Source organism: Desmodus rotundus, chromosome 4 (assembly GCF_022682495.2).
Source record: "Desmodus rotundus isolate HL8 chromosome 4, HLdesRot8A.1, whole genome shotgun sequence".
Lineage (NCBI taxonomy): Eukaryota > Metazoa > Chordata > Mammalia > Chiroptera > Phyllostomidae > Desmodus > Desmodus rotundus.
Window position 1 is genome coordinate 71,256,886 of NC_071390.1, and position 22,561 is coordinate 71,279,446.

At 38.9% G+C, this 22,561-nt stretch overlaps 1 protein-coding gene across 8 annotated transcripts in view; it reads right to left on the reverse strand.

The window, feature by feature from the left end:
- The window catches only part of CSGALNACT2 (chondroitin sulfate N-acetylgalactosaminyltransferase 2), a 114,251-nt gene that overhangs the window by 19,290 nt on the left and 72,400 nt on the right, over nucleotides 1-22,561 (reverse strand). For 5 of the 8 annotated variants that reach the window (XM_045196009.2, XM_024561155.3, XM_045196011.2 and 2 more), the window contains one exon: nucleotides 14,670-16,985. The exons of 2 other annotated variants lie outside the window; for them this stretch is intronic. In XM_045196009.2, the coding sequence (XP_045051944.1) occupies nucleotides 16,693-16,985 (293 nt within the window). In that variant the 3' untranslated portion in view covers nucleotides 14,670-16,692. Of the gene's footprint in view, nucleotides 1-14,669; nucleotides 16,986-22,561 lie in introns of those variants that run through there. One more of the 8 variants, XM_045196014.3, reaches the window with a different exon arrangement.

Below are 22,561 nucleotides of genomic sequence, written 5' to 3' on the forward strand. Positions count from 1 at the left end.
GTGAAAAGCCTCGCATTTGTTAAGAAGGTGGGCAGCTGCTTTGTAAGGAACTCTCCAGCAGCGGCTGACTCACCCTGAGGGTGATTTCAGCTGCACAGGCATAGAGACTGAAGGCTGAGCAGAACCACATGTGCCCAGCTTGTCTTGGGCTCAGCGCCTGAGACTGGCTCACACTGAGTGCCCAGAGACTGAGTGTCTTATTTGACCATGGCAGCTCATGGAGGAGCTGGGCCAGCAGAGGCTGGGAAACTGTGAATATTGCAACCCAGACCTGCTCCCCATCCTCTCAAAACCATAGGAAAGGAGAAAAGCAAAGCCCAGCCTCCCTCTTCCTGTGGCATCTAGGACAACCAGCAAAACTCTCTGAACAGGTTTAAAGCCAGCAGGTGGCTTATTTTCTTTTCTTTTTGGATCCCTCTCTTTTTTTTTCTTCCCCCAAGTGAGACAATAAGATCTGGAGTTACTAATGATCCAGAGACAGATCAAAAGGGGGAGCACAAGGCTAACCCTAAAAAATGAGAAACTGAGACAAATGCCACTTTGCTATCCTATAGAGTTGGCATTTTATTGTTTATATATTACCTTTTCATTATTTTTACTTTTATTAGTATTTTTTAAATTTCTTTTCCTTATGTTTAGATTTCCTCATTTTATTTCTGGTTAATTGCATTGTCTGACTGGTTTTCCTTATTCTCTCTTTATTTTATTTTAATTTTCCTTCTTTCACTTCACCTGTGTTCCAATAACACACAACTCTTGATTGGGTACTTTCTATTCTCGTTATCCAAGTCATGTATTTCTTGTCATATTATTGTTGTTCCAGTACTATTGTAAATAATTGTTATTCCATACAATTGTACACACTACACAGCAAGCCTCCCTGATCTTAGCCCGCTGCACTTCAATCCTGAGCATTATTATTATTGTTGTGGTTAACTCTATTCTCTCTCACACTATGCCTACTTTCTATCCTTTACTCTCACTATATCTCATCATCTAACCTTGCACAAGTACACTGTTTTCTGGATTCAGCTCACAATCCTCCTCTCCTCTAATAAGAGTCTACCTCTCTTTCACCTTTTATAAAAAGTGGCTAGTTGGGTGAAATACCACAGTTAACGCTATATTTATACAAAGAATCTCCTATCTCTTCTCTACTTGCTGGTACTTTAAGTCCCATAAAATATTCTCCTGCTGTCATAATCCATTTTGCCTACCCCCTGCCACTGATCACATACAAGAATAGGTGGGAGCTGCAAACATCAGTATATCTCCTGGAGGAGAGAACCCACCAACAAAGGAACCACCAAAAGGTAAAAATCCAAGTACAATGAGAGAGCCCAGAAGAAAGGGCAAACTTGGAGCATCCAGACAAGGAGATCAAAGATACCATACCACTAAACCCCACAGAATTTCTAGCATAGAAGTTCACCCTACAAACACAGCTAGCAAAGTGAAACATCAGGAAGCACAGAAACAAACAAAAAGAGTCACCTAAAATGGGGAGACAAAAAAAGAACATGCAATCAAAAGGAACTGAAGACTTCCCACTAAAAGAGCTAAACGAAACGGAGGTAAGCAAACTATCAGATCCAGAATTCAAAATAGTGGTTATAAAGATGCTCAAGGACTCACAGACAACTACAAGGAACTGATTGAGAACTACAGCAGCATGAAAAAGGAAATAGAAACTATAAACAAAAACCAGGAAAAAATGAACAATAAAATCTCAGAAATAAAAAACACACTAGAAGGAATTACAAGAAGGCTGGATGAAAGCCAGGATCGAATCACCAAACTGGAGGACAAGGTAGAAAAAACACCCAAATAGAGTAAGAAAAGGAATAGAGACCCAAAAAGAATGAAGAGGGGGTAAGGGAGCTACAAGACAACATAAAATGTAACAATATCCATATAATAGGAGTACCAGAAGGAAAAGAAGAAGAGCAAGGGATAGAAAACCTGTTTCAAAAAGTAATTATGGAAAACGTCCCTAATTTGATGAGAGAAAAAGTCACACAAATCCAGGAAACACAGTCCCAATTGAGGAACCCAAAGAGTCCCACTTCAAGACACATCATAATTAAAATGGCAAAATTCCAAGACAAAGACAGGATCTTAAAGGCAGCAAGGGAGAAACAGGAAGTAACATACAAGGGAGCCACAATAAGGCTAGCAGATAACTTCTCAATGGAAACGCTCCAAGCCAGAAGAGAATGGCAAGATAGTCCAAGTAATAAAAACCAGAGGCCTACAACCAAGCCTACTTTATCCAGCAAGGCTCTCAATTAAGATGGAAGGCCAGATAAGGAGCTTCCCAGACAAAAGAAGTGCAAAAGAATTCAACTCCACCAAATCAGCTCTGCAAGGGATGCTAAAGGGACTGCTTTAAAAAAAGGAAGGAAAAGAGTGAGAGAGGAACACAGGTACGAAAAAAATGGCAATGAATAAGTACATATCAATAATAACCTTAAATGTAAACGGCTTAAATGCTCCAATCAAAAGACAAAAAAGTAGCTGACTAATTAAGCAAGCGTGATCCACACATATGCTGCCTCCAAGAGACCCATGTGAGGAGCTGTGTAGGACAAAAGACCTACACAGACTGAAAGTGAAGGACTGAAAACAAACCTTCCAAGCAAATGGACAGGAAAAAAAAGCAGGGGTAGCAAAACTCATATCAGACAAAATAGACTTCAAAAAGAGGGCCATAAAAAGAGACCCAGAGGGTCACTTCATAATACTCAAGGGAAGAATCCATCAAGACGACATAAACATTGTAAATATATATGCACCCAACATAGAAGCACCCAAATACACAAAGAAAATCTTGGAGGACTTCAAGAAAGATATTGACAGCAACGCAATTATAGTAGGGGATTTTAACATCCCACTGTCAAAAATGGACAGGTCTTCCAAACAAAATATCAACGAAGATTTGCAGCATTGAACAATGTCCTAGATCGAATGAACTTAACTGATATATATCTATAGCCTTTGATCCTAAAGAAGCAAAATACACATTCTTTTCAAATGCACATGGAATATTTTTAAAAATACACCACATTATAGCATACAAAACAGGACTGAACAAATTCAAGAAGATTGAAACCATATCAAGCATTTTCTCTGACCACAAGGGACTGAAACTAGAAACTAACCTAAAGGAAAAAACTCAAAAACACGCAAACTCATGGAGATTGAATAGCATGCTAATAAACAATGAATGGGTCAAGATTGAGAATAACGAAGAAATCAAAAAGTTCCTAGGAACAAATGAAAATGAACTCAAAACAACCCCAAATTTATGGAACAGAGAGAAGGCAGTCCGGAGAGGGACGTTCACAGTGATACAGCCCCACCTAAAAAAAAAAGAAGCATCTCAAATAAAGAACCCAACCCTATACCTACAAGAACTCGAACAACAAGAAAGACAGCGCAGAGCACGTAGAAGGAAGGAAATAACCGAAATCAGAGCAAAATTGAATGACACACAGACTAAAAGCACAATTCTAAGGATCAATAAATCCAGGAGCTGATTCTTTGAAAAGATAAACAAAACTGACAAGCCTTTAAGCACACTCATCAAGAAAAAAACAGAAGACCCAAATAAACACAACCAGAAATGAAAGGGGAGACATTACAACTGATACCACAAAAAAACAAAGATTGTAAGAAATTACTACGAAAAACTACATCCCTAGAAATTTGAAAACCTAGGTGAAATAGACAAATTGTTAGAAAAATATAATATTCCAAAATTGAATGAAGCAGCAGCAGAAAGCCTGAACAGACCAATAACAGAAATTGAAGCAGTAATCAAAAAATTCCCAACACACAAAAGCCCTGGACCACATGGTTTCACAGGAGAATTTTACAAAGCATTTTAAGGAAGAGCTAACCCCTATCCTTCAAAGACTATTCCAAAATATCCAAGAAGACAGAACACTCCCAAGCTCTTTTTATGAAGCCAGCATCATCCTAATCGCAAAACCAGATAAAGACACAACGAAGAAAGAAAACTTCAGGCCAATATCGCTGATGAACATAGATGCTAAAATTCTCAACAAAATATTGGCAAACCGCATCCAGCAATATATTAAAAAGATCATACACCATGACCAAGTGGGATTCATCCCAGGGATGCAAGGATGGTACAATATTCGCAAATCAATAAACATAATACATCACATCAATAACTGCAAAGACAAAAATCACATGATCATATCAATAGATGTGGAAAAAGCATTTGATAAGATACAGCACCCATTTCTTTTTTTTCATTTTTATTTTTTATTTTTTTAATTTTTATTGTTATTCAATTACAGTTGTATGCCTTTTCTCCCCATCCCTCCACCCCACCCCAGCTGAAGCCACCTCCCTCCCCCCTCTCCACCCTCCCCCTTGGTTTTGTCCATGTGTCCTTTATAGTAGTTCCTGTAATCCCCTCTACCCACTGTCCCCGCCCCCCACCCACCCCTGCCCTGGCTATTGTTAGATTGTTCTTAACTTCAATGTCTCTGGTTACATTTTGTTTGCTTTTTTCTTCTATTGCTTATGTTCCAGTTAAAGGTGAGATCATATGGTATTTGTCGCTCACTTCCTGGCTTATTTCACTTAGCATAATGCTCTCTAGTTTCATCCATGCTGTTGCAAAGGGTATAAGCTCCTTCTTTCTCTCTGCTGCATAGAATTCCATTGTGTAAATATACCATGGTTTTTGGATCCACTCGTTTGCTGATGGGCACTTCGGTTGCTTCCAGTACTTGGCTATTGTAAATTGTGCTGCTATGAACATTGGGGTGCACAGGTTCTTTTGGATTGGCGTTGCAGGGTTCTTAGGGTATAATCCCAGCAGCTGAATTGCTGGGTCAAAGGGCAGTTCCATTTTTAGTTTTCTGAGGAAATTCCATATTGTTTTCCACAGTGGCCTCACCAGTCTGCATTCCCACCAACAGTGCACTGGGGTTCCCTTTTCTCCCCATCCTCTCCAACATTTGTTTGTGGATTTGTTTATGTTGGCCACTCTGACTGGTGTGAGATGATACCTCACTGTGGTTTTAATTTGCATCTCTCTGATGGCTAGTGATGCTGAGCACCTTTTCACATGTCTCGGGCCCTCTGTATGTCTTCCTTGGAGAAGTGTCTGTTCAAGTCCTTTGCCCATTTTTTAATTGGGTTGTTTGTCTTCCTGAAGTGGAGTCATGTGAGTTCTTTATATATTTTGGAGATCAGGCCCTTGTCTGAGGTATCATTAGCAAATATGTTTTCCCATACTGTTGGTTCTCTTTGTAATTTGGCAGCACCCATTTCTGATAAAAACATTCAGCAAAGTGGGAATAGAGGGAGCATTCCTCAACATAATAAAGGCCATATATGAGAGACCTACAGCCAACATCATACTCAAAGGGCAAAAACTTAGAGCTTTCCCACTAAGATCAGGAATAAGACAGGGATGCCCCCTCTCACCACTCCTATTCAACATAGTACTGGAAGTCCTAGCTACAGCAATCAGACAAGAAAAAGAAATAAAAGGCATCCAAACTGGAAAGGAGGAAGCAAAACTGTCATTGTTTGCAGATGACATGATTGTGTACATGGAAAATGCTATAGACTCCACCCAAAAACTACTCGACCTAATAAATGAATTTGGCAAAACAGCTGGACACAAAATCAATATTCAGAAATCAAAGGCATTCCTGTACACCAACAACGAAACTGCAGAAACAGAAAGCAGGAAAAAAATCCCAAAACTAAAAATGGAACTGCCCTTTGACCAAGTAATTCCGCTGCTGGGATTATACCCTAAGAACACTGAAACACCAATCCAAAAGAATCTGTGTACCCCAATGTTCATAGCAGCACAATTTACAATAGCCAAGTACTGGAAGCAACCGAAGTGCCCATCAGCAAACGAGTGGATCCAAAAACCATGGTATATTTACACAATGGAATTCTATGCAGCAGAGAGAAAGAAGGAGCTTATACCCTTTGCAACAGCATGGATGAAACTGGAGAGCATTATGCTAAGTGAAATAAGCCAGGAAGTGAGGGACAAATACCATATGATCTCACCTTTAACTGGAACATAAGCAATAGAAGAAAAAAGCAAACAAAATGTAACCAGAGACATTGAAGTTAAGAACAATCTAACAATAGCCAGGGCAGGGGTGGGTGGGGGGCGGGGACAGTGGGTAGAGGGGATTACAGGAACTACTATAAAGGACACATGGACAAAACCAAGGGGGAGGGTGGAGAGGGGGGAGGGAGGTGGCTTCAGCTGGGGTGGGGTGGAGGGATGGGGAGAAAAGGCATACAACTGTAATTGAATAACAATAAAAAAAAAATCCCGTTTGGTATAGCAACAAGAAAAATAAAGTACCTAGGAATCAACCTAACCAAGGAGGTAAAAGACCTGTACTCAGAAAACTACACAACACTGAAGAAAGATATTAAGGAAGACACAAACAAATGGAAGCATGTACCATGCTCATGGATTGGAAGAATTAACATCATCAAAATGGCCATACTACCCAAAGCAATTTATAGATTCAATGCAATCCCTATTAGAGGACCCATGACATATTTCACAGATATAGAACAAACATTTGAGAAATTTATATGGAACCATAAACGACCCCATATATCCTCAGCAATTTTGAGAAAGAGGAACAAAGCAGGAGGGATCACAATACCTGATATCAAACTGTATTACAAGGCCACTGTAATCCAAACAGCCTGGTACTGGCATAAAAACAGGCACATAGACCAATGGAACAGAACAGAGAGCCCAGAAATAAACTCAAGTCCTTACGGTCAATTAATATTTGACAAAGGAGGCAGGAGCATAAAATGGAGCAAAAACAGCCTCTTCAACAGATGGTGTTGGGAGATCTGGACAGCTACGTGCAAAAAAATGAAACTCGATCACCAACTTACGCCATACACAAAAATAAACTCAAGATGGATAATAGACTTAAATATAAGTGGTAATACCATAAAAGTCCTCGAGGAAAACATTGGCAGGAAAATCTCAGACATTCCACGCACCAACATCCTGACAGACATGTCCCCTAAAGCAAGGGACGTAAAGGAAAGAATAAACAAATGGGACCTCATCAAAATAAAAAGCTTCTTCATGGCTGAAGAAAACAGCACCAAATTACAAAGAGAACCAATAATATGGGAAAACATATTTGGTAATGATACCTCAGACAAGGGTCTGATCTCCAAAATATGTAAAGAACTCACACAACTCCACTCCAGGAAGACAAACAACCCAATTAAAAAATGGGCAAAGGACTTGAACAGACACTTCTCCAAGGAAGACATACAGAGGGCCCAGAGACATATGAAAAGATGCTCAGCATCACTAGCCATCAGAGAGATGCAAATTAAAACCACAATGAGATACCACTTCACACTGGTCAGAATGGCCAACATAAACAAATCCACAAACAAATGTTGGAGAGGATGTGGAGAAAAGGGAATCCTAGTGCACTGTTGGTGGGAATGCAGACTGGTGAGGCCACTGTGGAAAACAGTATGGAATTTCCTCAGAAAATTAAAAATGGAACTGCCCTTCGATCCAGCAATTCAGCTGCTGGGATTATACCCTAAGAACCCTGAAACACCAATCCAAAAGAACCTGTGAACCCCAATGTTCATAGCAGCACAATTTACAATAGCCAAGTACTGGAAGCAACCTAAGTCCCCATCAGCAAATGAGTAGATCTAAAAACTATGGTATATTTACACAATGGAATTCTATGCAGCAGAGAGAAAGAAGGAGCTTATACCCTATGCAACAGCATGGATGACACTGGAGAGCATTATGCTAAGTGAAATAAGCCAGGCGGAGAGTGACAAATACCGTATGATCTCACCCTTAACTGGAATATAATCAATAGAAGAAAAAAGCAAACAAAATACAACCAGAGACATTGAGGTTGGGAACAGTCTAGCAGTGGCCAGGGGGGAGTGGGGTGGGGACAGTGGGAAGAGGGGCTTGCAGGAACTATTATAAAGGACACGTGGACAAAATCGGGGGGCAGGGTGTAGGTGGAGGAGGGAGGTGGCTTCAGCTGGGGTGGGGTGGAGGGATGGGGAGAAAAGGCATACAACTGTAATTGAATAACAATAAAAATTAAAAAAAAAAAAAAGTTCATGCCCAGGTGGCATTCAGGTAGTTCTGGAAAATATTCAAGAAACAATTCCAGTCTTACAAAACTTTTTGAGGAAGAGTAAGAAGGAACATCTGCAACCTATTTTATAAGCTAGAATATTGTATTTATTTATAAAAAGATTTTATTTATTTTTAGAGAGAGGGGAAGGAGAAAGAGAGGGAGAGAAACATCAATGTGTGGTTGCCTCTCTCATGCCCCCACACTGGGGACCCAGCCTGCAACCCAGGCATGTGCCCTGACTGGGAATTGATCCAGCGACCCTTTGGTTCACAGGCCTGAACTCAATTCCCTGAACTACACCAGCCAGGGCATAAGCTAGTATATTTTTATAGAAAAGCTCAACAAGGATCAGAAAGGAAAGTTGGAAGCATTCTCACTCATGGACATAGATGACAAATACCTGAAATACATATACACATACATCCTTGTGCACACAAATTCATACACAGATATGCACATGGTATGTGTGTGGGCATGTGTGTGTATATATGCAAATGATCTAGCAAATTGGCATAAAGATAAGTCATCATTACAGATTGTAGTTTACCCCAGGAATGCAAGGGTACTTCAAAAGTTTGATTAGTTCATTTCATCAATTTAACATATTAAAGATAGAAAGAAAATCATGTGATTATCTTAATAAAGTAACAGTATTTGATAAATGCTCTTAAGCATGATAAAAAACTCACCAAGTAGTAATAGGAGGTAATTTTGTTAACTTGATGAATGGTATTCACAAAAACACCTCCAGTAAATATTATATTTAGTGATGGAACACTGAGTGTTCCTTCCCTGTGATGTCAGTAACATAGGCATATATGTGATTACATAACAGAAAAAAATGTAAAAGAAACTAGAAATACATTTTAGAATTAGGTGTTTTGGCAAAGTTGCTGAGCACAAAAATTAATTTTTTTTTCTAAACCCCAGCAATAGACAATAAAAATAAAAGATAGTTACAACAATGCCATCAAAAATGCAACATATCCAGAAAACATGTAAAATGATACTTAAGTCCACTGTGTGAAAAGTATAACACTTATTTGAAGACAATGAAGATCTAAGCAGATGAGTCATGTTCAAGGATTGAAAGGCTCTAGCATAAAAATGTGAATTTTCTCCGAAGTGACCATACAGATTCAATGAGATTCCAACTGCATTCATAAAAGTTTTTGTGGAAATTAACAAGCTTATTCTAAAACTTGTATGAAAGTACCAAGGCTTCAGATAGACAATCTTTAAGAACATGGCAAATAGACTTACCCTCAGAGATAATGACTTGTATAAAGTTACAGTAATTTAGACTGTGATGTAATGGTACAGTGACAGAAAGCCTAACTCACAGGTGTAAAACACAAGGCCCCCAGGCTGAATCTGGCCCTCCACCTTGTTTTATCTGGCCTGGCACCTTATTTCTACCTGGCAGCAGTGCCGAGCTCCTTGCCCCTAGTTAAGAAATAGTTACATTTATACAGTCCTAAAATTATATTCAGTCCTTGAAGGCAACTGTGAGGTGGATGTGGCCCCTGGTAAAAATGAGTTTGACACTGCTGGCCTAACTGAACAGATGACAGCGCAAATCAGACTTGTGAATGCATGAACATGTGATGGATGAGAGTGATTTTGCAGATCAATAGGTAATATGGACCTTATAAGAAGGTGATGCTGGAAAGAAGTAAAATGCAATCATTACTCACAAATTCACAAAAATCTCTTCTACTTAGGTTAAAGACCTAATTGGGAAAAGCAAAGCTATGTTTGAAGTATTCAGAAGATAATATTTATTTACAAAAGTATATACACCCCTATGTTCATTGCAGCACTATTCATAGTGGCCAAGACATGGAAACAACTAAAGTGTCCTTTAATAGAAGATTAGGTAAAGATGTGGTACACATATACAATGGAATATTACTCAGCTATAAGATGGAGTACTGCCATTCGTGACAACATGGTTGGACCTTGAGAATATTATGCTAAGCAAAATAAGTCAGTCAGAATAAGCTAAGAACCATATGATTTCACTCATATGTGGGATATAAAACTGAAACTCATAGAAACAGAGAGCAGTGTGGTGGTCACCAGAGGGAAGGGGGTTAGGAGGAGTAAAGGGGCCAAATACATGGTGCGGGAAGATGATATGACTTTGGGTGGTGGGCACACAATGCAATATACAGATCATGTATCATAGAAATGTACCCTTGAAACCTATACAATCTTATTAACCAATGTAACCCCAATACATTTAATTAAAATAAAATACATTCTGGTTCATGTTTCTTCTGCACCAGTTGGGATTAAACTAAGCAGCAAGTGGCAGAATCATATGAGTTTTGCCTCTTTCCCATCTCCCTCCAGGGGGAGGCCTAGGTGAGGAATGAGGCAAGAGGCCAGGAGGGTTGTTCTGGGAAAGCTGAGGAGTGGGAACAATGTAAAATCCCCACATTGCATCATAAAGTCCAACTTTTTTGGTTAAAAAAAATTATATATATAAAAAACAATAGCTTTAAACATCCTTCCCTTTGAGGTCAGCACTCGATAATAAAAAGTAGAATGCAAAAAAAAGTGGAATACATAAAGGAATATTAGACACAGTAAAGTTAATTTTTATTCATCAAAAAGTACCAAAAAGAATGGGAAAAGACAAAGCACATCCTGGAAAAAGATACTTGCAAACATGTAAGCAACAAGAATTGTTATCTGGAATATGTGAAAAATTCCTATTAACTGAAAAATGGGCAAAATGACTGGAAATGGAAATTATAACTATAATTCATGCCTAAAACCCATTAGATTAACAAGAATTAATAAGCCTGACAAAATTAAGCAGTGCCTAGAATGCAAAGTGAACTCTCACAGTGCTGGATGTGGTCAGTCTACTTTGGAAAGTAAGTTGAACGTGCATACCATGAATGATCTAGCATCATCACTCCTGGACAAATTCTCACATTTTTAAGAGACATGTAAAGCAGTATTTATGACAACCCTGCTTGTGACAGCCAGAAACAAACAAGCAAATGACAAAAATCTACGAACTCAAAGTAGAATATTGTAGTATACAGTTACATGCTGCTTAATGATGGGATACATTCTGAGAAACGTGTCATTAAGCAGTTTCATCCTTGTGTGAACATCACAGAGTGTGCTTACACAAACCTAGATGGTATAGCTTACTACAATAGGCTATATATGGAATAGCCTATTGCTTCTAGGTTACAGGCATGTACAGTATGTTACTGTACTGAGTACTGTTGGCAACTGTAACATAATGGTTAAGTATTTGTGTATTCAAACATATCTAAACATAGAAAAGGTACACTAAAAATACAGTATATAAATTAAAAAATGGTAAGCCTGTGTAGGGCACTTACCATGAATGGAGCTTGCAGGACTAAAGTTGCACTGGGTGAGTGAGTGAGTTAGTGAGCGATGGGTGAATGTGAAGGTTGAGGCTATTACTGTACACTACTGTAGATTTAAAACACTACACTTCAGCTACACAAAATTTATCAAACACAACATTAAATCAAGCAGAAGAAAATTATGCAATCAATAGGAAGTGGTAAACATGATTTGTAGGAGGCTGCTGCTAGTGTAATACCACATAATGTTTCACAGCAAACTTTTTTTGTAAGAGTACACTCTAAAATAATGATAGTGTAGTGCAGTAATACATAAACCAGTAACAGTCATTTATTATTATCAAGTATGATGTACTGACATAATTGTATGTGCTATGACTAGCAGCATAGGTTTCCTTATACCAGTATCAGCACACACGTGAGTGCAACTTTTCTCTCTCCGGAAGTATATTTATTGATTAATTTCGAGAAAGAGAGGGAGAGGGGGAGAGAGAGAGAAACAGTGATTTTTTTTGTTCCACTTATTATGCATTCATTGTTTTATTCTTGTACGTGCCCTGACTGGGGATCAAACTTGCAATCCTGGCGTGTCATCTGGAATCCACTCTAACCAACTGAGCTACCTGGCCAGGACACTCCAGAGCTACAATATATGCTCTACTATTCTTTTTTGTTTTTTAAATCCTCGCACAAGGATATGTTTTTATTGATTTTTAAAGAGAGAAACGAGAAACTTCAATTGGTTACCTCCTGTTTGTGCCCCGACCTGGGATTGAACCCACAACCTAGGTATGTGCCCTGACCAGGGATCAAACCTGTAACTTTTTGGTGCACATGATAATGCTCCAACCAACTAAGCCACATGGTCAGGGCTAAGCTCCACTATTCTTGTTCACTGTTGTACAGTGTCTAGAACAGTGCTAACTAAGCATATAGTGGGGTTGGTTTTTTTTTTTAAATGTTTATTGGTTATGCTATTACAGTTGTCCCATTCCCCCCCCAACTCCACTCCATCCTGCTAACCCCCTCCCTCCCACATTCCCCCCCTATAGTTCATGTCCATGGGTCACACCTACAAGTTCTTTGGCTTCTACATTTCCTACACTATTCTTACCCTCCCCCTGTCTATTTTCCACCTATCATCTATGCCACTTATTCCCTGCACCCTTCCCCGCTCTCCCCCTCCCACTCCCCTATTGACAACCCTCATGTGATCTCCATCTCTATGGTTCTGTTCCTGTTCCAGTTGTTTGCCTAGTTTGCTCTTGTTTTTGTTTTAGGTGTGGTCGTTAATAACTGTGAGTTTGCTGTCATTTTTACTGTTCCTATTTTTTATCTTCTTTTTCTTAGGTAACTCCCTTTAACATTTCATATAATAAGGGCTTGGGGATGATGAACTTCTTTAACTTGACCTTATCTGAGAAGCACTTTATCTTCCCTTCCATTCTAAATGATAGCTTTGCTGGATACAGTAATCTTGGATGTAGGTCCTTGCCTTTAATCTTCGGTAATGTAATTATGATGTGCCTTTGTGTTCCTCCTTGGGTCCAGCTTCTTTGGGACTCTCTGAGCTTCCTGGACTTCCTGGAAGTCTATTTCCTTTGCCAGATTAGGGAAGTTCTCCTTCATTATTTGTTCAAATAAGTTTTCAATGTTTTGTTCTTCCTCTTCTCCTTCTGGCACCCCTATAATTCGGATGTTGAAACGTTTCAAGATGTCCTGGAGGTTCCTAAGCCTCTCCTCATTTTTCCAAATTCTTGTTTCTTCATTCTTTTCTGGTTGGATGTTTCTTTCTTCCTTCTGGTCCACACCATTGATTTGAGTCCCAGTTTCCTTCCCATCACTGTTGGTTCCCTGTACATTTTCCTTTGTTTCTCTTAGCATAGGCTTCATTTTTTCATCTGGTTTTCGAACAGATTCAACCAATTCTGTGAGCATCTTGATAACCAGTGTTTTGAACTGTGCATCTGATAGGTTGGCTATCTCTTCCTCCCGTAGTTGTATTTTTTCTGGAGCCTTGAAGTGTTCTTTCATTTGGGCCATTTTTTTTTTTTGGTCTTGGTGTGGCTATTACTTAAAGGGGCGGAGCCTTAGGTGTTCCCCGGGGCGGGGTAACGCTGGTCACTGCGCTGTGACGCTGTACGTGGGGGAGGGGCCGAGAAGGAGCAATGGCGCTCGTTCCCCTCTCCACCGGGTTTCAGTCTTTCACTCCACTACCCACAATCAAACTGGGCCCCTCTGGTGCTGGTTCCCGAGTGGGTGGGCTTGTGCACACTCCAGGCCCCTGTGGGTCTCTCCAATGACCTCTCCCGTGAGGCTGGGAGTCTCTCCTGCTGCCGCCCCCAGCCCGACGGGCGTTTTCAATCAGAGGTTTGAGGCTTTATTTCCCTGAGCTGGAGCCCTGGGTTTTGCGGTCTGCTTTGCTCCCCGCCATTTGTCCGGTTTATCCGTGCGCGAATGTGGGTCTGCTGGGTGCTACCCACTGCTCTGCCTGCCCCGCTCTCCGCCACTCTGAGTCCGGCCCTCTGGGTTTATCTGTGTGCGGCGAATGTGGGGCCGCAGGGTCTGCTAGTGGTCAGACTGCCTGCCCCGTTCGTCCCACACTCCGCCAGTCTCGGACCCGCCACAGCCACGGGAGTCCTCTCCACCCTGGTGCCCATCTCCGCCCCTCCTACAGGTCTGGATGAATGTTTATTTTTTATTTCCTTGGTGTGGACTTCCTTGCCTTTGGATTTTCTGTCAGTTCTGGCTGTGCGAGGAGGCGCAGTGTCTACCTATGCCGCCATCTTGGTTCTCTATAGTGGGGTTTCAAGAAACATTTTGGAACAGTTGGTTTAAAGGCAATGGTGTACTCCTTAGTCCTCAAGACAGTGATTGTGATGTTTTAACATCACAAGGTGACAGGACTTTATCAGCTCAGTTTTAATCTTATAGGACCACTGTCATATATATGGTCTGTCATTGACTGAAAGGTCATTATGCAGCGCATGGCTGTATTCACAGTAGAGTACTAATCAGTAATAAAAACAAATTAATTTTGAGATTAACATGGGTGAACCTCAAAAACTGAAAGTTAAAAATATATACTGAATTAATATGTATACAAATTCATTGGGTAGATATAAATAGACAGTTGGGAAAACTAAGATGAAAAACATGTGAAAAATTACCACAAACATCAAGCTGGTGATTATTATGGAGAGAGAGGCTATGTGATCAGAAACAACACACAGAAGGTGTTTTACTGCTAATGCTCTGTATGTTAATCTGGGTAGCTGGTGCCCTGGTGTTTGCATTATTATTCTTTAAAGTACACAACTATATGTTATACACATCTCTGTACTTATGATATTTACAACAAAAAGAAATTAATTTATCACATTTTCACTTAATTTTTGGTAATAAAATACTTTATTGGTACCAGTTAATGTAAAAAACATGGTAATGTCTCCATGCTTAGCTTCCATCTTTAAAATAAAGGCTAGTTTTTAAAAAAACAGGAAAGATAAAATCATTTGATTCTGTCAAAAAACAAGCTGGAACTTACCTTTGAAAATATTAGGTTCCCTCGCTTTTCACTGGCCTTCATAATACTTGTACATAAAAGCAGCCAACAGCCTGAATAACTTTGCACAGAACATTTTACACATCTTAAAAAAGCAAGCCTAAGTGCTACCCCAACTTAAAACTTGTAAGGATAATTAGTATGAGTTATTATAAAATTGAAGTCATATAGCACCAAGAAATTTGGAATTCATAATATTTCAAAATGATATGATTTACTGAGCTGAAAGAGTTATGTGCCCTGTAATTTCTTCTGCAATTTCTCACAGGTTTATATATAAATAGAATATAACACAGGTCCCTTTTTAAAAGCCAAAGGTTAAAAAATCTACACATGGCTTTTACCATATCTCTAATTTCTGGATCTAGCAATTGACCCTATGGTAAAAGATCCATGTGTGATACATAACATAGAATAGTCCTAGCTGAATATAATTTCCTATTCATCTTGTCTCTTAATATAATTTATACCTCAAAACATCCTACTCTCTGCAAGTAATATATATCTCTAAAATATTCTGTAATCCAGATTTCCATTCATACTGCTCTCCTCTCCTCCTCTTTCCTCAAATCAGTGTGATCTTATGGTATATATACCTCATTTTGCTTCTCTCCCTTCAGTGAACCTATCAACTCAAAGTATTGTAATAATGCAAATACAGATGTAGCATATATTAACACATTAGGGGAAAAGCACATTAATACATATGGATCCATGCTAAATGAGACAATACAAAGCAAAAACATATAGCACCATGCTATGCTCATCTATTCTGAACCACCCACCAGTAGAAGGCCCTTTTAAGTCCTGGCTCATGATGTTCCCAGACCACTGGTATCCTGTGCTCCAACATAATTATATGTCTGTTAAAGACGTTTCCATGCTGATTGTAGTTTATTCAAAACAGTCTGAAGAAACTTTGACTTCTAAACCTGAACATGATGACAAAGTAATTACACTATATTTTTAATCAAGTTATAGATTCTAAGTATTTCCTACTATTACCTACTTCTTTAAAAACAGACATTTAGGGAACTAAACAACAAGAAGGGGTTTTTACTTTTGTCTTCTCTTGATTGGTTGGGGATTTCAGAATTGTCATTTAAGTATCCTCTGCTTCAGTGAAAAAGGATTCTTCAAGCAACCGACCAAAGATCTTCATTTAAAAACCAAGCAAGTTGACTCAGTGGTTGGCAGGTGAAAAACCTTTGTCCACACACTCCATCTGTAATTCTCCATTTCTGCAGGAACAAGATGCTCCTTATCCATCATCATCACAGATGCAACCAGGACACATGAGAACATGGGCACAGAGTAGAAACTAACTCAAAACTATTTTTGGAACCAAACACCAAATTTCAATTTATCAAGGATTCCATAGTGCAGACTTTGCATTGAAACAGTTGTTTTCTCTTTTCTATGAAGTTAAACTGCTAGAGCAAGGTAATGTCAGAAAGAACATAAAATATAAGCATGTCTTCTCTGAAAGAGGCACTGCATCTGGAACTGGAATTAAGGCTAAATAAATAGTGCTTGTTTGAGGTTCAGTGCTGGCTTGTGGTTTGGACTAATGATCACATTAACCAACAACTTCACTATTTGTCCTGTATGCTTGTTTGCGAAGATGTGTCTCTATCTCCTCCCTGAAGACCAGCATTCCCATGTGCGAGTGAGAGGCTTCATTCATAGCTTTGGACTGGATGCACATGCGGTACTGCTCGGGGGTCAACTCATCAGCACAGCGTTTCTCATGCCAGAGGTGGAAAAGACCAGGAACCGGAGTCCGAATCACAATCAGGTCACCATGTAAGTATTTTCGATAAAGATGAACATCTTCTCCACCCCAGCCTTTAACTTCCATGTCAAATCCACCTGTGGGATCAAAATTAACACTAAGTAACTGCCTAGCAGCCAGGACACAGTCAAATCTGATAAAGATTTAAACGTTCTGCTTCAAATGAGATGGCATGGAATATAGCCCACAGACACCTCATGTTGAGGACTGATGTCCTAGTTTGGAAGTCCAGTTGCCAGATGACATCTAGGAGTTTAAGTCTGTTGTTGAGAATATTGAAATGAAATATCTGAGACTACGTTGAAACTTCAAAGTTCTATAGAAAATATTTAGAAAGTCAAGGAGAAGGAAATATAAATCACCCATAATCTAACCACCATTAATATTTTATTATGTTTTCTTTCTCTCCTTTGAGATGTAAGTTTTTCTGGGTTGCATAATACTTACCAGAGAGGAGATAAAAGAAATGTCTAAGCCGGAGATATAAATTTAAGAATGAGCACACAGATGATATAGACACAACGAATGGGTGAAATGACTGGTTTATAAAAAAAAAAAGCAGAGGCCAGGTCTAAATGCTAATAAATAGAGGTTAAATAGACAGAGGAAGGTAAGTCTGCAAAAGGGACTGAGAAATGGCCCCAGAGGAGGGAGAAAATTCTGAAAAATGTGCTATCACAGTAGTTAAGTGAAGAAAGTGTCTTGAGGAAGAAATGGTCAAGTATGTGCTGCTCAACTAAGAACATAAAAAGGAATCAAGTAGATCTTGTAACATAAATGCCACCTAGAAGCTCATGTAGAACAATTCTGAGAATGACGGGGCAGAAGGCTAACTAGAGAGGGCACATGAAATGTGAGTTGAGTGAGTGAGTTTTGTTCAACTAGTTTGAGTTGAACAAAAAATCTTTTTAAAGAAGCATGGATAACACAAACCATTTTCAGTTCTTTTTTGAAAAGCTCCAAAAGATTCTTAAATACTAAAAAAATTAATTACTTTATTAAAAGCTAGGTTTCCAAATTATGTCTTCTATCAAGTAATTCTACTCCACTTAACTTCACATTCATAGGATGACTATAATCCAGGGATCTCTAAAAAGCATTATTTTAAATAGTCAACAGCTTTACCAAATGCTGTATCTGATACATCTGGGCTTTTCCTCCTTGTAAGTACAAATAAATTCTTCAAATGTCAGGGATGGTGTATTACTTAAAATAAATGCGGACCTTCAAGTTTCTGGTTCAGCACGTAAAGAGCTTAGAGGTCAATACTCTGTCCTAACAACAAATTTTAAAAGCTGAACAAATTAAAAAACCAAAAACTTTTCTCAGACCACTCAGAGAAATAAGGTCACGGGGCAAACTGCCCCCCACCCTGCCCCAAGCTGGAGAGACATGATAGATGGGTAGGATAAAATCACAATTATTAGAACAGAAATTGTGAGTAGAGATCTCCAGGGGAACCAGTGTAAGGGTAGACAAATCTCAGCTGTAATCGACGAATTGCTAGAGGCTCAACTCCAGGAGGGCCTATTCATAGGAGGGCCCCTACACTTCTGTGAGTTTTACTTCTAGGAGCTCTACAAGGTTATAACAGTGAAGATGGGAGAAAAATTCCCTAATGATTTCAGCAGAGGGAAGGGAAAGTAATGGCTGAAACACGTGAATTTTTTTTTTATTAATTGTTTAGTTACAGTTGTCCTCATTGTTTCCCCCATTACTCTCGCCCACCCTCCCCTCCCTCATCTTCCACATTCAATCTTCCTCCACCCCTGGCTATCTTTGCCCATGTGTCCTTTATACATGTTCCTTGACTCTTCCCCTTCGTTCCCCATTGTCTCCCTCCTGCCTCCCCTCTGGCCACTGTCAGTTTGTTCTTTACCTCCATGTCTCTGTTTCTATTTTGCACGCCTGTTTGTTTTGTCAATTAGGTTCCACTTATAGGTGAGATCATATGGCATTTGTCTTCCATCGCCTGGCTTATTTCACTTAGCATAATACTCTCCAATTCCAATCACGCTACAGTAAATGGTAGGAGTTCCTTCTTTCTTTCTGCTGCACAGTATTCTATCGTGTAAATGTACCAGTTTTTCCATCCACACATTTAATGATGGGCATTTAGGTTACTTCCGGTATTGGCTATTATAAATGGTGCTGCTATGAACATTGGGGAACATAGTTTTTTTTGAACTGGTGTTTCAGGTTTCTTAGGGTATAATCCTAGCAGTGGAATTGCTGGGTCAAAAGGCAGCTCCATTTTTAGTTTTTTGAGGAAATTCCATAGTTTCCCACAGGGGTTGCATCAGTCTGCATTCCCACCACCAGTGTACTAGGGTTCGCTTTTTTCCACATCCTCTCCAGCACTTGTTGTTTGTTCATGATGGCTATTCTGACTGGTGTGTAGGTCTCTTTGTGGTTTTAATTTTACATCTCTCTGATGGCTAGTGATACTGAGCATCCTTTCATATGTGTCTGGGCTCTCTGTATGTCTTTCTTGGAGAAGCATCTAGTCAGGTCCTTTGCCTATGTTTTTCACTGGATTGTTTGTCTTCCTGTAGTGGAATTGTGTGAGTTCTTTATACTTTTTAGAGATCAAACCCTTGTCTGAGGTATCATTGGCAAATATATTTTCTCATATGGATGTTCTCCTTTTGATTTGTTTTCCTTAGGTGTGCAAAAGCTTTCCGATTTGATGTAGTATTATATGTTTATTCTTTCATTTATATCCCTTGCTCTAGGGGTCATGTCAATTAAAATATTGTTGCATGAAATGCCTGAAATTTTCTTGCCTATATTCTCCTCTAGGACTTTTATGGGGTTGTGACTTATATTTAAGTTTTTTATCCATCTTGAATTTATTTTTGTGTATGGTGTAAGTTGGTGGTTGAATTTCATTTTTGTGAATGTAGGTGTCCAGTTCTCCCAACATGATTTGTTGAAGAGGCTATTTTTATTCCATTTTATGTTCCTGCCACTTTGTCGAATATTAATTAACCATAGAGACTTGAGTTTATTTCTGGGCTCTCTATTCTATTCCATTGATCTTTTTCCCCGTTGTTATGCCAGTACCAGACTGTTTTAATTATGGTGGCCTTGTAATATAGTTTGATATCAGATTTTGTGATCTCTCCTTTGTTCTTTCTCAAAATTGCTGAGGATATATGGGGTCGTTTATGGTTCCATATAGATTTTTGAAATCTTTGCTGTGTATATGTGAAATATGCCATTGATACTTTAATAGGGTTTGCATTAAATCTATAAATTGCTTTGGGTAGTATGGCCATTTTGATGATGTTCATTCTTCCAATCCATGAACAAGGTATATGCTTCATTTACATCATCCTTAATTTCTTTCTTCATTGTTGTGTAGTTTTCTGAGTACATGTCTTTTACCTCCTTGGTTAGGTTTATTCCTAGGTACTCTATTGTCCTTGTTGCTATAGCAAATGGGATTTCCCCCCTAATTTTTGTTTCTGATATTTTGTTGTTAGGTTACAAAAATGCCTTTGATTTCTGTATCTTGACTTTGTATCCTGCTGTTTTGCCAAATCCGTTTATTAAGTCGAGTAGTTTTTTGGTGGAGTCTACAGGGATTTCTATGTACACTATTGTGTCATCTGCAAACAATGACAGTTTTGATTCCTCCTTTCCAATTTGGATATCTTTTATTTCTTTTTCTTATCTGATTGCTGTGGCTAGGACTTCCAATACTATGTTGAATAGCAGTGGTGAAAGTAGACACCCTTGTCTTGTTCCTGATCTTAGTGGGAAAGCTTTTAGTTTTTGTCCATTGAGTAAGATGTTGGCTATAGGTTTCTCATATATGGCCTTTATTGTGATGAGGTATGTCCCCTCTACTGCCACTTTATCGAGTGTTTATCATAAATAAGTGCTGTACCTTATTAAATGCTTTTTCCACATCTATTGATATGATCATATGATTTTTGTCTTTCCTTTTGTTTATGTGATGTATTACATTTATTGGTTTGTGATATCGTTAACATCCCTGCATCCCTGGGATGAATTCCACTTGATCATGGTGTATGATCATTTTAATATATTGCTAGATGTGATTTGCCAATATTTTGCTGAGGATTTTAGCATCTATGTTCATCAGCGATATTGGCTTGTAGTTTTCTTTGTTGTGTCTTTATCTAGTTTTGGTATTAGGATGATGCTGGCTTCACAAAAATAGTTTGGGAGTGTCCTGTCTTCTTGGGTTTTTTTAAATAGTCTCTGAAGGATAGGGGTTATCTCTTCCTTAAATGCTTTGTAAAATTCTCCTGTGAAACCGTGTGCTCCAGGGCTTTTGTGTGTTGGGAGTTCTTTGATTACTGATTCAATTTCACTAACTGTTATCTGTCTGTTCAGGCTTTCTACTTCTTCTTGGTTCAGTTTTGGAAGATTATAGGTTTCTAGGAATTTGTCCATTTCATCCAGGTCTTAGAAGTTTTTTGGCATGTTGTTTGTAGTAATTTCTTAAAATCCTCTGTATTTCTGTTTTATCAGTTGTAATTTCTCCTCTTTCATTTCTGATTTTATTTGGGCACTCTCTCCTTTTCAATTTTAATATATCTTATTGATTTTGCTATTACATTTATCCAATATTTTTCTTCCCTTTATTCCCTTCTGCCCTGTAACCTCCCTGCCACCATCATTCCCACACCTTAGTTCATACCCATGGGTCACACATATAAGTTCTTTGGCTTCTCCATTTCCCATACTATTCTTAACCTTCCCCTCTCTATTTTGTCCCTATCCTTTATGCTTCTTATTCTTTGTACTTTTCCCCTACTGTCCCCACTCCCTGCGGATAACCCTCCATGTGATCTCTATTTCTGTGAATCTGTTCCTGTTCTAGTTGTTTGCTTAATTCATTTTTGTTTCTGTTTTTCTTTTTATAGGTTCAGTTGTTGATAGTTGTGAGTTTGTTATCATTTTACTGTTCGTATTTTTTATCTTCTTTTTCTTAGGTAAGTCCCTTTAACACTTCATATAATAAAAGCTGAGTGATGATGAACTCCTTTAACTTGACCTTATCTGGGAAGCACTTTCCTTGCTTTTCCATTCTAATGATAGCTTTGCTGGGTAGAATAATCTTGGATGTAGGTCCTTACCTTTCATGACTTTGAATACTTCTTTTCAGCCCCTTCTTGCCTGCAAGGTTTCTTTTGAAAAATCAGCTGATAGTCTAATGGGCAGTGCTGTGTAGGTAACTCTTTACTCTTCCCTTGCTGCTTTTAAGATTCTCTCCTTATCTTTAACCTTGGGTAATGTGATTTTGATGTGCCTTGGTGCGTGCTTCCTTGGGTCTGATTTCCTTGGGGCTTTCTGAGTTTCACTGACTTCCTAAAAGTCTATTTCCTTTGCCAGATTGGGTAAGTTCTCCTTCATTATTTGTTCAAGTAATTTTTCAATTTCTTACTTTTCCTCTTATCCTTCTGGCACTCCTGGGATTTGGATGTTGGAATGTTTAAAGTTGTGCTGGAGGTTCCTAAGTCTGTCCTCATCTTTTTAAATTCTTCTTTTTTCATCCTGTTCTGGTTGAATGTTTATTTCTACTTTCTGGTCCAAGCCATTGATTTGAGTCCCGGTTTTCTTCCCTTTACAGTTGGTCCCCTATACATTTTCCTTTATTTCACTTTTCAAAGCCTTC